Source organism: Ochotona curzoniae, unplaced genomic scaffold (assembly GCF_017591425.1).
Source record: "Ochotona curzoniae isolate NIBS_2020 unplaced genomic scaffold, NIBS_Ocur_1.0 contig_883, whole genome shotgun sequence".
NCBI classification, from domain to species: Eukaryota; Metazoa; Chordata; class Mammalia; order Lagomorpha; family Ochotonidae; genus Ochotona; species Ochotona curzoniae.
In genome coordinates this window covers 72,524,366-72,539,616 of record NW_024466599.1, presented here as the reverse complement: position 1 = coordinate 72,539,616, position 15,251 = coordinate 72,524,366, and the positions used below count along the sequence as shown (strand labels likewise).

Genomic DNA, 15,251 nt, shown 5'->3' with positions numbered 1-15,251 from the left:
GCTGGAGAGAGCAGGGGCCAATAGTTAGACAGATGTGTTTAATTTGGTCACCAGCTATTCTATAATGTTTGAAAGCTACACTGAAGAAAAAGGTGGTAAAATTTATTAAGAACTAAATTTTCTAGCTCTTCAATACAATGACTGGCTCTGTTAGGTACCAACTCCATGTTTGTGTTAGCTATATCATATAATTTATCCATACTCATCTTCCTCCATGTTCATCTTTATATAGATATACTAAAAACAAAAAAAAAAAAAAAAAAAAAAAAAGGAAAGGTTGGGGCAAAACTAGAAAAGAACCAAAACGAAATTCGGAGGACAGATAGTTATGGCATATTGCTCAGTCTCAGTATTAGCCAGGGAAATGTAAATTATAAGGGAAAAAACACACTTGATATCAATCAGAAAGTCTGACAGTACCAAACATAAAAAACCTTCAGGTGGTTCATGGAAAATGAAGGTTCTGAAAAAACTATACATAGTACAAAAATTTTCTCACACCAAAACAAATATATCTTCCAATTTGTCTTCCATAAATATTTTGAATCATCCTCATATTACTCGTAAATATGGGAATATATTTGTGAACACAGAGCAAAATTTTATAGCATAAAATTATGGCATTTTTGGCTGCATATGCAGGCAGAAAAGATATAAAACTATGAATCCATGAGTTGACATGGCATGAGCTGCATGATCATGACTTCATGGGGGCAGGAAGGATTTGGCAGGGAGTAGAATGTTATATTTGTTTAAGGTATATGAAAAAATATTGATGTGCATTAAAGTTGGTGAGGAGTACATGGCTGTCATGTTGTATTTTCCTTATGAAATATTTAATACATTTTAAAGTTGATAATAAAAAGCAAATCAGGGACAAATGCAGGGTTGTCAGGTTGTCTGTGATAACCTGAACTTTGTCCAGAAGGAATCTTCCTTGAGGGATGGGATTGGAGTCAATGAAAAATGATGCTTACCCATGATCAAAGTTACAATTCTACAAGTAAAGAGAAAGGGCAGCAGGCCAAGGGAATGGGACATTGGGATTCAGATCGCAGTCTTAAGGTAAACGTCAGGCTTACCGATGGTTCTCACTTGAACAACAGCTCTGACTGTCCATGAGCCTGTGTTATCCAGATGAACGTAATCACACACATACGTGCCCTGATGATAGTCATAAATTTCATCCAGCATGATAGGGTTGCTCCTTTTTTCAGAGAGGAGTCTTCCATCCTAATCCCAAAATAAAGAAAATCGCATAACTTTATTTAACTGGGGAATTTCTGTAAATCTTAATTATATCTTTAGAAAAACCTGGGGAGTTTTGTTTTTCTGGATTTTTTCCAACATAATTAGTAATTAGTATTAGGAAAATGTTAACTAAATTCCCAGTTATATAATACTGCTCATCTCTGCAAAATGTTGAACATTGTGCCTGACCATAGCGAATATTTCAGAACATGTTTCAGCATTTAAATATGCAAGTGAACATGTAAATATTTCATATCACTTTGTTTTTTCCTTTTTCCAGGTTCATTTTCTTTTTAATGTTGCTTACGTATTTGAGAGGGGTGCTTGCCCATGGGAGCTTCTTATTAGGATGTGGAGGGTCAGATATGGAAGAAGATAGGTAAGGCAAATGTTTCAGTCTTTTTCTTTTTTCTCCTGTGTCTGCAGGGAAGGGAATGGAGGAGGCCATTCCTTGCTATCAAACTACATAAGCACTCAGCGAGAGGGGACAGTCCTGCGATGATACCCTAGAGACCCCAGTGTGGGTAGGAGTTTTCGAGGGTATTACTCAGGTGGTTACAATAGCCCTGAGGCATTGTTGGTTTTGTGGTTCCAGGGTACAGCAAATCTTTTCAAGCTCTACTGGTTTACAAAGTTCACCTTAGTGCATCCACAGACTCAGGAACATGATGCTAGCTTGGCCAGGATTGTTCAATCTGTTCTGCTTTCTACACTCTGCTGAGGTAAGTCCATGTCCCCTGCCAGCCCAGATGAAGTGGTTGTCATTTCCCCCGTGTGCATCCAAGCATGCTGTTCACTACACAGGCATCAACAACTGAGGAGGCCTAGTCCTGGTACATGTACTTCAAGGTCAAACCACACATCCTGGGAATTCCAGGGTGACCAGGGTCTGAGTCCAATTGTCTAGTTGAAAAATCCCCTCAAGAAATGTCACTGGGGGTGACTTCAGACTTGACTCTTGTGTACACCCATCAGTGCAGGGTCAGGTTCAATCTGCTATCTGTACACGATCAGTTTCAACCCAGTGAACTGACAGATGCTATGGCCCAGCTCATCCAGCCCACCACAGACCCAGTTTCCAAGGGGTATATAAATCTAGTCAGGGTGACCCTCAGTAACTCCTACCAGGCCTGTGCCCAGCCCTGGGTTTTGCATGTACCACTATCTACTGTGATGTAGCTTAGCTCAGCCTATATTCTATCCAGCTCTCAAGCACTCCCATGGGTGCTACAGCTTAGCTTAGCCCGACCTGCCCCCAGATCCACCCACATACATACTTACAAGTACCTCTGTCCACTCTGACCTGCCCCCAGCCCTTGTTCTTGTGTTCACCAGAGGGAGATAAAGCCTAGCAGTACTATGTCCATGGCTCCCCTGCCAGGCATGTTCCCAGCCCTGAATCCTGCATCTGCCAAGGAGTACTGTGGTCCAGTGTAACATGACTCACACCCAGTCCTGGCACTTGCCAGCTGGTGGTGTGGCCTACCCTGGCTGGCCCATACCCATCCTGGCTCTTGTGTGCACAAGTGGGTTCAGCAACCTAGCCCAGCCTGGCCTGCTGCCAGTGCCAGCTCTCACACTCACCAGTGAGAACAGTAGCCCAGCAAGGGAGTCATTAATATTCCCCTACTAGACCCATCCCAGCTCTGTGTTTTACATGTGTCAGCAGGTGAGATGGCCCAGTCTGAAATGGCCTACCCTCAGTCCCAGCTCTTGTTGGTGGGAGCAACAACCTAGCCCAGCTTGGCTCAGCCCCAACCCTCATGTGAACTGGTGGGTGTTGCAGTCTAACACAATCTAGCTTGTGTCCCATCTTGGCTCTCACTTGTGCCAGTATGTGCTGTGAACTGCCTCAGCCCCGCCCACCTCCCCAGATCTGGCACATACATATGCTGATGGGTGCTGTAGCTAAGCCTGGCCTGGCCTGCCCCAGCCCTGGTTCTTGTACTCTCCAACAGGAGCTGCAGCCTACCAGGGGAATTCCCCAAGTTCTCCTACCAAGCATTCTGTCAGTGCCAGATCTCACATGTACTGGTGGGTGCTGTGGCCAAACCTGACATGGCTGGCCCTAGAAAAATCTGGAGAGTGAATCAGAGGAAAATGTTGATATGTTTGGTCTTTGTGTTTCCAGAGTATAGTATATGAGGCAGTGATAGTACGCTCTTTGTAAATGACGAATAAATAAATAAATGAAGGTGCAAGCAAAATGAAGAGTTTATAGCTAGATAAATGCATGATCAGTATCTTAAGAGAAAAAATAAAAAAGCACTTGCACCTAGATATGGAAGCTCTTAAAAGTTTAAGTAACCACAAGTGTAATCACTTTTTCTTGTTCATGGTAGGGCAGAGTAATGACTCAATAAATATTTGTTTGGTGAGTGATGGTCACAGCACCAATAGTGCTAGAGTCCCTTGTCTTCTTATCTGAGTATGTTAGTATTTCTATGGCACATAACCTTCCAGTTTTCAACTGAAAGCATTAGGGACATATCCCTTAACACTGCAGTTAACAGGAAAAAATGAATAAATATCCAAAAACTAAAAATTGATAAGAATCTGTCATGAAGAGACTATAAAATTCTGTTTCATGTAGTATTGCATATAATCACCCAAAAATCCTCTAATTTGAGTGGTATAGATTACATTTCTTAAAAAAAAACAGAGTTTCTGGATATAAAATAAAAGGAAGTAAGTGAAAGACCAGTGAGAGACTGAAAAAAAAACAACCTACACTTTTCTAACTTTGAGTTTCATGTTCTGATTAATTTCCTTTCACTACGCCTGATAACTGGTAGAAGCAAGAACTCTTCCTCTCCATCCCAAGCCTCTGGTGTGGTTTCTGTGCCCCAAAAAGGAATTTCCAATAGGTTGGCAAAGAGTCTAAGGGGAAAGGGGCTGGCTGATTCTTTAGAGAGAGATAGCCGAGGTAGGAAATAAAGCAAGCCAACCCCATGCAGGCAAGCACACAAGAGTCAGGTCTGAGATCATCTTACAAGAAGCTTATCTGGGGACCCCCACCAGCAACTGAACTCCTGAACTCAGAGCTCCAACCATGGGGAGAATTGCAGGATCTGTGGCCTGACCATGCAGTACATGTGTCAGAAATTGGCCTCCACAATGGGTAAGACGGTATAGTGCACAGCATGCCCAGATGCACATGGAGGACATGGCCGTCCATTAGGACCTGCAGAAGATATCTGCTGCCATAGCAGAGGAAGGAGGGCAGAACAAAAGGGTCAACTACCCCAGCCAAACATTGACAGCAAATATCTGGGTGAATAGACACCTATGAGATGGGCTATGTCAGGCAATGGACCTTGCAAGCATTTCCTCATCCTTGGATCTGCAAGAACCACAGCATTTCAGAACTATAGAAACCACTTGAGTAGAACCCTCAGAGCATGCTCCGCATCGAGGATTCTGGGATAACATAGGGTGGCCATTCCCAATCCCCTGATATTGAGGTGGTTGGGAGGCTAGGTGTGGCTTCTCCCCTCATCTCCTCTGTTCCCCAAGATACAGGAGGAAGAAAAGGAAAATGTGGAAACAGTGGTTTCACTCACTTTCCCCTAATCCTCGACCCCCTTCCCACCCTGATCAACCACGTAAACAGCATCAAAAGTAAAAATAAATTTAAGAAAATTGTAAAGTAAAACAAGGTCAAAATGTGAAGAAATACAAGGCTAAATATTAAGTAATCGGGGTGGGCATGGATGATCCAACTTTGGAAAGCACAGTAATATCATATACTGGATATAGTTTAGACTAGAGATGTGCAGCAAATCAACTGAGAAAGTGATGGAAGGGGGCTCGAGATCTGGCAATGAAAATTGAGTTGAGCCACTAGGGAGGATGATTATGAAGTAGACTTGAATTTTTTTTTCTCATAAAAATACGCATATGGTTTAGTATATACCATTAAGGCTACTCAAGGAATTACATCCACGAAAAGAAAGAAATTAAGAAGAAGGAATTCTATGCCAAGGATCATAGGAAAAATAATTTTAATATTGTAATCACAAATGATGCTAATAAGGAAGAGAGATGTTCATGGGACCTTGCAGGAAATTCTTCATTGTACTCGGATATGAAATGGAGATGAACAAAATGCCAAAGGTTGCGCATCTGTGGGGATATATTTGTAGGAAAAGTTGCTGTATCCTGAAAAGAACTGAAAAATGCACTAAATGTGAAGGTATTAAAAACAAGCTGTAAAGTGTGTATGAAGCAAGGCGAAGATTAAAGTCATTCTTACCACTGGGGACAGTTACCATAACATTATACAACCCTAGCAGAAAGTTCTTGTGCTACTCAGCAACCCAGTTACTCCAAGGAGCACCACAAACGCTACTTCAGACAACTTTCAGGAAATTTGTTTTACAAAAAACTATACACAGATTTGAAAGGTTTTTTTTTTACCCAAATGAACCAACTGTTAGTTAATTTTTTGAAATATTGTCATATTTATTGCATGGAAACGATGCTTCCTGAAACTGGAGCTCCAACATGGTAGCTTCCACCACCGCATTCTGGGAGGATTCGAAGGATCCTTGTTTCTGCCCTGTCCGCTGTGATGACTTAGATGTTTTCATGTCTCTTTTGATATTCCCCGTCATGGATTCACTGGATCTAAATTTATCTACATCACCTTTCTGCTACTTCTACTTCAAACAACTTCTGCTTTCCCATATTTTGTAAATGCTATGAATATAATTTACATAAGGATCAGGAACATTACAGATATCCCTTTAACATCCCTCAGTCAAAAATTTAAACTTTCTTTTATCCCCTGAAACTGTCACTGGTATTTAGCCATCTTCACTGTCTTCCCACTGATACTCATGCAGGTCAGTGCTCACACTTGCAAAGTTGAACACATTGGAAATTGTCATCAGAGAGACAAAACAGAATAAAGAAGGGTTGTGAGAATTACGTGGCGTGATCAAGAGAACTGACTTTCACTGTGGGAGTTTCAGACAGAGAACAGAGAAAAGAGCTAAAAAAGCATATCCAAGGAAATTGTCACAGGTTTTCCCAGGGGTCTCCAACCAAATTTAACCCAAAGAGAAATTCACCAAGCTGCATCATAATACAATTATGAAAAATAAAAGACAGAAAAAGAATGTTTCAAAGTAATCCTGGTATGATCCAAGAGGATATTACTAATTGCTAGTAATAAACCAAAATGACTATACGAATATATTGTAATGGATTTTATGAAACTGTACTCTCTCGCTCTCTCTAAAAATAATCTATTGCACGGTTCTAACAATGATGTGAGATGATGCAATGGCTGACGTAGAAGATGAACTGACACGAACTACGTAGACATGCTGATGTAGTTTTAGACTACTGTGTGAGTGTTACATGAACACAAGCAGTGCAGTACTTCCACATTCCATCAGCTAACCAAGAGAGCTGCTACATAACTGATGAGTACTAGCATGAATTCAGACTCCCAGGACAAAGGAAAGGTACAAATCACACAGAGAAGAGAGTGAGAGAAAGTGAGATTGCATCATGTTCCTTAAAACAGAGCCCATTTAAAACTTAGGAATTGTTTATTTCTGCAAGTTCCTATTTAGCTGTTGAATTACAGTTAATCATGGATAAAGGGAGTTATGGAGAAATTGTATATATCTGGCAGCTAAACAACATATCCCTAAGGAACCAATGGGTCATGGAAGAAATGAAAAATGAAACTAAATGATAAAAAAGAAACCTTGAGTCATGTAAAACAGAAAACATAAGTACCAAAGCTTTTTGGATGCAGTGCAGTCATAAGGAAGAAATTTATAGCAATAAATGTTATGTATAAAAAGGATGGGTCCCAGATCCAAAAAGCCCACTAAGATCCAAAGAATAAGAAAAAGAACAGGGCCCGGCGCAGTGGCACAAGTGGTTAAAGGTCCTCGCCTTGCACACCAGGGATCCCATATGGGCGCCGGTTCTAATCCCGGCAGCCCCACTTCCCTTCCAGCTCCCTGCCTGTGGCCTGGGAAAGCAGTCGAGGACAGCCCAAAGCTTTGGGAACCTGCACCCGCGTGGGAGACCCGGAAGAGGCTCCTGGCTTCGGATTGGCATAGTATCGACCCATTGCGCTCACTTGGGGAGTGAATCATCGGACGGAAGATCTTCCTCTCTGTCTCTCCTCTCTGTATATCCGCCTTTCCAATGAAAAAATAATAAAAATAAATCTTTAAAAAAAAAAAGAAAAAGAACAAAGTAAATTCAGAATCAGAAGGAAGATCACAAAAATCTGAATACAAGAAATAGAGACTAGAAGAACAATGGGAAAATTTTAAAAGATTGAGATGGCTTTTTTAAAATAAATTATTTATTTTTATTGCAAGTTAGATATACAGAGAGGAGATACAATGAGGAAGATCTTCCATCCAATGATTCATTCCCCAAGTGACCGCAATGGCAGGAACCGAGCCAATCCAAAGCCAGGAGCAAGGAGCTTCCTATGGGTGCAGGATCCCAAGGCTTTGGGCCATCCTGTACTGCTTTCCCAGGTTACAAGCAGAGAGCTGGATGAAAAACAGGGCGGGCGGAATACAAACTGGTGCCCATACGGGATTCCAACACATACGAGGTGAGAACTTTAACCGCTAGGCTACCACACTGGGCCCAGTGACTATTTTTTGAAAGACAAAACCAACAGACTATGAGCAATACCAAAACCAACAGTGTGTGAGCAATGCGTAACTATATATAATCATAAATGAGAAAGGAGCTGTTGCCACTGATATGATTCTATACGTAGAGGACCAAACAGTTTTCTATTGGAACAGGCATTTCCAATAGTTAGAGCAATCATAAAATTGAAAACCAAGCTGAGCAGTTGCAATCAATCGGTATTAGTACAAGAGTAGAGATGTGGACCAATGGAGCCAATATGAGACCCCAGAAACTAATCCATTGAGTTCTGATCAGATCATTATCAAACAAGGAGATTTGATCAATAATAAAATTTTTTTCCAGCTGAGAACCTGGGATTCAGCTTACGATAAAGGGGTATTAGGCATCCAGCATTTTGGGGGGACACTACTGACTCGAGGTCTGTAACTTCCAGACTTCTAGGTGCAGGCAGGGATGTGTCGCAGCATGAGCCAAAGGGACAGTTTGCTAACAGCCATTGCTAAGCAAACCTCAGAATGTCTGCCTGCTCTCAGTTATGGTATAACACAGCCTTAGTGTTTGGCTTTTTAGAGTAATGTATGCTGAGAGTTGGGGGCCACTCTATTGCTTGTGTGTAGTTATAAGGGGAAGTCCCCTTTTCCCAGGTAAGCCATCATTGGAAATTTAAAGCAAATTAAACCTGGGAAAAAAATGGACATAAGATAGTTTTGGTGGCCAAAACAGGCCATCTGGTGAGCCATCTGCCATTCCAAAACTGAGATGACTGATACGAGGGAAGTGAAGAGAGAACTGAAAATATGAACAGAACTATTGGCTCAACTTACCAACTTCATTTGAGATGTTATGAAATTATCATACCTTCCAAATGAAGTTTTCCCACAGTTATTATGGTTTATGTCATTCTAAAGTCATGGAGTATCTGTTACCATTTCTGCCATGACCTTAATACCTATCCACTTACCACTGTGCTGTCTGGCCAAGCAAGTGGAGAAAGCTCCATGCCACACCACAGTAACTACTGCCAAAACTTCCTCATTTTTTAAATCCTGAAGTGCATCAAACGTCATGCTAAACACATCCCACATTCATAATAATTATATCAATGAACTCAAGGAAACTTCCAAGCAGTAATAGAAAACGAACATTACATAAAAATCTATGCATGAATTTTTAAAAATTTTTTGCACCCAAATGAATTCATCTATTAATTCCATTTCTCCATTAACTTTTGCAACTCTTTAGTATCTTTTGAATTCAAAAATTTAGCACACATTTTAGTATGAAATACTGCGCTCTCTAAGATCAGTGTGGCCGTAGGAGGCAACTTCAAAAATCCATCCCCAAATTCCACACCCAGATTGCGACTGACACAGAGCCTCACAGGGTAAAAATCTTACACAGCTTTACACACCTGCTTAGCACTTGAGAAAACGGAAGCACAAACTTGTGAAGTCTGCCTAGTTGTGGTTCAAAGACAAGCATCATTATGAAACTGTTTTGCATCCCCTTATCCTTTGAGCAGAGTACTCTCTCTCTACCCCCTCTCTTGTCCAAGGCAATCTTTACCTCCGGCTACCCCTGACCTCTGAGATGTGTTCTCTTTGGAAAATCTTCAACCCTCTGATGTTTTTCCACAAACCCATCAACAAACACTGCTTTCCGTTTGCAATATCAATTGTTTTTTTCAGGTACAGTGTAAGTGAGCTAACTGTCCTTCTACATTAGCAGTTCCTAGTGAGTTTACGTCCCAGCTCAGTATACTTGAATTTTAGAGACGTTTCTGGCATGGATCAAATTTTTTTTTCCAGTCACTGGAATTCCCGGTCCTTTGGCTAGCCAGCGGACAAGATAACCTGAAAAAGTCTGGTCTCCTGCACAGACAAGGAGTTCCCTTTGGGATCTCTGAATCTCAGATTCTCTAACACATTTTTGGGAAGTACCTATAGCGTTGTTAGGATAGCAACACATGTTCCTGCTGGAATACCACAGAACTCACCCTTACCTGGTACCAAGTCATCTCTGGATTTTTCACATCACTTTGGCAGCTGAGACTGGGACAATGGATGTGAGCAGTGCTACCGAGAAGAAGGTTTTGCTGATGGGAGACACGGCTCTGGCAGGATGCATTTAACTGAGGTTCAACCTTCAAGACCATCTTGATACAACAGGCCTCGTCCCGGGGGCTCCTAGGAGATGAACAAGTTCCTGTGAACACAGACATTTGGTTTAAATCGTAGGGAAATCAGGGAATGTTTTCAGGTAGGAATGCGTGTGGCATTTACCTAATCCTGGGCCTACAAACATAGAGCCCTGAATTATTCATCCACGGGGTTAAAAAGCGAAGTGTGTTCTTGTCCTGAATGATGTGAGGGTGGCTCCCAACAATTTCTCCCAAAGGTTCTCCCTCCTGGGGTTGTAGATACCACTGCACATCCGATAGGTCCTTGCTGCCATTGCAGGGCAAGCGTTGAAGACCTCGGGTTGGTGAGGGTTGACTTCTGTGGTGGAAGTGTGGTTTCTGTGCCTCTGATAAATCGCAAAATATTACAAACTCCTCTTCTCTGCTGGAAGAATATGCCCAAAGGAGTGTTTTGGTGGCGCAGTCTGAGAAACACAATAAGCAAAGCAACACAGAATCCTATTAGACGATGCCTTTATAACTACAAACAGTACTGGATGCCACAAGGGGTCAAGCTTCCTCGTGAGTCCCTCTTCTTCACCGTGCCCATACCATAGTAGCAAACAAGCTCATGTTCCGATTCTCTCCCAGAAGACCTCAGCATCCTCCTCACCAGCCTCGACCCTCCGTGTGCTACTGTCAGACCATCATCTCCTTCCTTCAGTTGTTCCTCTGCACAACCCACCACCCCCCGCAGTTGTGGCCACTAGGCTCCCCTTTAATGTCTGGCATTCACTGAAAGTTACTCACTGCAGTCATTCCCTCCCACTCTCTCCTTAGCAGTAGGGAGGAAATGCTGCGTCTCAATATCGTGCTGCTGCTTTCTGCAATTATCTGTGACTGGAGAAATCTCTCCCCAAGACTCACGGTGCTAATAATACGAAAAGTGAAAAGTCCTACCTGAAATATTAAGCCCCTGGATTCTTCCTTCTGCAACAGGCCAGAGAAGCACCCAGACCAAACAGAGCATTGCTGTCCTTCGTTGCTGGCATCACGTCAATGGCTTGCTCTGTTGCCCACTCAGACTGCCAGCTTCACAGAGTTTCCCTGATTAACATACTCATTTCTGCAAATTAAAAAAAAATAGGAAATGGAGAAATCAGAACTGGTGACCAAAACGCAAGTGACACAGGAAGCTTTCAAAGGGCAGTTCCTACCTCAATGGGCGTTTGCATGCTCGTAATTTGTATGGGTATTTTCAATGGTGAAGAACACGCTTTTCCTGCGGACTTTTCTCACACCTCTGCAGAAGGAGTGTGTCAGCCACAAGAACTCCCGGGACCCAGGCACCAAATGTATGCTCTTCTAATGCCATTTCCTCCTCAGGGAATACTTTCTTTAATGATCTTGCCTAGTACACACACACATGTAAGTGTGCATTCTCTATGGAGATATGCAGATTAAATAGATGTTTTTCCCCATGAGTAATTCAGCAAGAGTTGGGTGTAATTTTCCTGAAAAAAAGGACCCAACTCTGATGAATATGTCATGTTTCCACAGTTAGGGAAGTTAAAGCTGTAGCTTCTATACATAACACTGGAGAGTACCTTGCAGTACTAGTTTGCTAAGTTAAATATTAGAGAACAGAGGAAGCCTGCTTCTTTCTCTCTCTACCCTAAGCTTCCACCCTCAGAGCTCCCCAGCCATGACGTTCATCTCCTGGCTCCCTGTTTCATGTCTTTTACTTATTCCTGCCACCACCTCTCACTTTCTCAAACTTCTCTCTACAGGTAGCTTCATTGTTTCTCAGAAAGGAATATTTTGATGCTCTTATTTTATAAAAGTCTTCACATCTGATCTGTCACACACACACACACACACACACACACAAAACACAACACAACACCACAACCCTAACATCTTCAGATGTTAGGAAGAGGGGCTAAGTTTAATTATAATAAATGAACTGCTGATATTAAAGTATTTTCTTACAGAAACATCTGCAGAATCCAACTGGAGAACATCCAAGGCAGCTGTTGGGAGATTGGGGGAGCAACTAGGATGGGTCTGCAGTGACAGTGAGGCGAGCAACGGGTCCATGTGCCTGCATCTCCCATTAGACAGGAAGCTCCTGAAGGCCAGGGATCCTATTTGAGAAGTTATATCTCCTGACCCGGGGACACTGCTGATGCTTAAGTACGCAATCAATTTGTTGGTGAGGATGCATGGGAAAAGGTTATTCCAGAAGGAAGAAGGACACAGAACAAATACGTAGCAATCTAATGTCAGAATTTTCTTCCTGAGGACTCTAGTACGTCACGAGGATTTTGCCACTTTAGATTTTGTCTTTTGTACATGCAAAAGCAATTATTTTGAGTTAGTTCAGTAATAATTCTACCTTGCAGCTAAGGGATTTAACTTTTGGGGGTTTAAGCAGGGAAGGTTACTGGTAGGACTATATGACTGGTAAGATTATCTGAGTTCTACTGTACTGTGATCTGAATGCCCAAGTAACTAGCAAGTCAGTACCACAAAATATAGTGTACCCATACTGAGCATGTCTTTATACAGAAGAGAGGAGAGATGGAGAGGCAGATCTTCACTCTCCAAGTGATCACAACAGTCAGGACTGAGCTGATCTGAAACCAGGATCTAGGAGCTTCCTCCAGGTCTCCCACACGGGTGCAGAGTTCCGAGGCTTTGGGCCATCCTCTACTGCTTTCCCAGGCCACAAGCAGGGAGCTGGATGGGGAAGTGGGGCTGCTGGGATTAGAACCTGCACATATATGGGATCCCAGCGCATTCAAGGTGAGGCCTTAGGTGCTAGGATACTGCACTGGGCCCCTTACTTTTGACACCTCTTATCTATCCTTTCTGTTCCTTTAAAAAGTCTTTTAAAGGAGCATATCTGGGACTAAAGCAGTCTAGCTTACTTACTTCTTCAACTCTTTTGCAACAACTCTTTTCTTTCAAGTGATGGTTCAAGTGGTGAGCAGCCTGGGCCCTAACATTGGCAGATAACACTGTACATTGCTTGGACATTCCAGCCCAACCTTGAGCTAGGTACTCTGCCTGGTGCTGCCTCCTGCTTATCTCCAACCTCGGGCCCCCTGGGTCTGCTCCGAAGATGCAAGTTTGCTTAGGCACAGTGTTTCGCATATTGTCTTGACTATAAAAACAAACTGAAAAATAAGTTACCAATGCATCTTCACGGGCTTTCCCCAAGGTCTTATTAAATCAGATCTGTCCTCAAGAGAGAAACCTAGAATCTTATTTATAAACTAGCAGCAGATCAGTCTATGTGATCCAGGAGATATCTTTGAGAAGCCTTCCACAGGGACAAGAACAGAGCTCACGCAGGTGAGCTAACAAGGAGTTCCGGGATCTGTGAGCACTGTGGCCAGCCACTGAACAACCCAGCAGCAGCTCACTCGGGAGATGCCATCCATGGGGCTTGCATCTCATGTGGCTTCCTTGTCAGAATCTATCTTTTAAGACATTCTAGTGGCCGTGGATGCTTCTTCCTCCACCACCACCACCAAAGCCCTTCACTGAATGCTGAGGAATCACCCAAGTGCAGAGTGTATCATCCGTTAAGCACCAGGCAATTTAAGCGGAATCAAGTTGCGAACTGCTCCTGGAATACAGTGACAATTTGACCAAAGAAATCACCTGTTTACTTCCTGGTCATGCTTTGGAAGATGGGTGCTATCCTTCTTTTATAGAAGGACAGCCAAAGTTTGTGCGCATAGAACAGGAGGCTCTACTGTTAGGGACAAGCACCTATCTGGTCAGTATGACAAGAGAGATGCGAATGCAGAAGCAGAGCATCTCAGAGCTTCTGGTTTCCCCTTTGCCATGAAGATGAAGCTATCACATATGGAAATAAGAGCCCAAATTATGACTTTCACAATCTATAGGATATTCCTCCAAAACACCTTCAAGATGTGTTTTTTAAAAGCTTTTTTTTTTTCTCTTCCATGAGTGATGAAGATTTTTCCCACCAGTTGCTAATGACAATGCCTTCAACTATCTTTGGGGGAGATAATGAGCTGAAATTTTCACTGGCAAAGATTGTTCTGAGAGAGAACAATGCCAGAGAAAGCAGGTGTCAATAAGGACATCTGAAGGGAGTACTCTCATTTGGAGGCAGACTTAAAATACAATGTAGGCTCTATTGGTCTAACAGTAATAGCAAGTAATTTGACTAATAGCATTACGAATCTCAGTTGGTCCATGGTATTTTTAATTCCCTATGTTGTAGGGGAAAAAAATGTAAAATAAAGTGCAAAACTCCTGCTTTTCACAGTCCAGTCAAGCCAGGCATTTGCAACAGGTAAACATCTCAAATTACTCTGCCCTCATATATCCTGTGAACTCTCCGTGCACTTTAGATATAGTTACCTTGTAATAACATTCTTTTTAAGTGAAGAGTCTGCACATATGGATATGTCGTGCTGCTAATTAGCATATCTGCTAACCAAAATATTTCATAATCAATGATTTTTATAATAATTCATTTTTAAAAATTATACAAGCTCATTTCTCAACTCAAATGATCTGGTTAGGAAATCCAGGGTGAAGTAATAAACTGTTTCTTACCTTCATTTCCTGTTCTTAAGATGCAAAGAAAGAGGAAGGAAGTTCAAGTTTCTTTTTTTCCAGTGACTGCTGGACTTGTATCTGAAGAACAGCATGTGAAAAAAGATTCATTTTCAAAGAGTTCTATTCTGTTTCTTTCTAGCCAGAAAGATATCTAGAGAAGTTGTGATCACCACTTAATTCACACAGTTTAGGAAACATAAATTAAACCTCTAGGGATAAAGGAATCTCATTAATATTGTGAGATACCCAAACATATACAGGGAAAAATCAAATGACCTACCCCTAACTAGAGAAGGAAATGGCTAGTAGATGAAGTATCTGAATTCTTCTCTGACCAAACTTCTTGATTAGAAAAGGCTTGTGGTTGGACTTATTTGAAAGAGTGAGTAAACCTGTTTCCTCTACAGGGATTTCCTGTAAAGAATATTAGCACCCAATTCAGTTTTTTGATTGTGGTTATTTTTTTTTTTCTTCTTCTTGTAAAACTAACCTCCAAACTGGCAACCTCTACAATAAAAGTTGAAGCCCAACTTTTTTATTTTGTAAAAGATAGTCTTTTTAATGTCCAAAATTTTAAATAATATTTTTTCAATGCAAAGAAGAAAATAAAGTCTAAATTCACTGAGGTTGA

At 41.8% G+C, this 15,251-nt stretch overlaps 1 protein-coding gene across 4 annotated transcripts in view; it reads right to left on the bottom strand.

Moving 5' to 3' along the window:
• Nucleotides 1-14,925, bottom strand: part of LOC121165230 (interleukin 18 receptor accessory protein) — a 28,003-nt gene extending 13,078 nt beyond the window's left edge. The window contains exons 1-6 of one of the 4 annotated variants that reach the window (XM_040993874.1): nucleotides 14,618-14,925; nucleotides 11,233-11,347; nucleotides 10,976-11,141; nucleotides 10,179-10,500; nucleotides 9,899-10,082; nucleotides 1,083-1,233 (exon numbers count right to left, since the gene is read on the bottom strand). In XM_040993874.1, coding sequence (XP_040849808.1) covers nucleotides 1,083-1,233; nucleotides 9,899-10,082; nucleotides 10,179-10,500; nucleotides 10,976-11,045 — 727 coding nt within the window. In that variant the 5' untranslated portion in view covers nucleotides 11,046-11,141; nucleotides 11,233-11,347; nucleotides 14,618-14,925. Of the gene's footprint in view, nucleotides 1-1,082; nucleotides 1,234-9,898; nucleotides 10,102-10,178; nucleotides 10,501-10,975; nucleotides 11,142-11,232; nucleotides 11,348-14,617 lie in introns of those variants that run through there. The other 3 variants (XM_040993876.1, XM_040993875.1, XM_040993877.1) reach the window with 3 other exon arrangements.
• Between the last annotated feature and the right edge of the window lie 326 nt (nucleotides 14,926-15,251).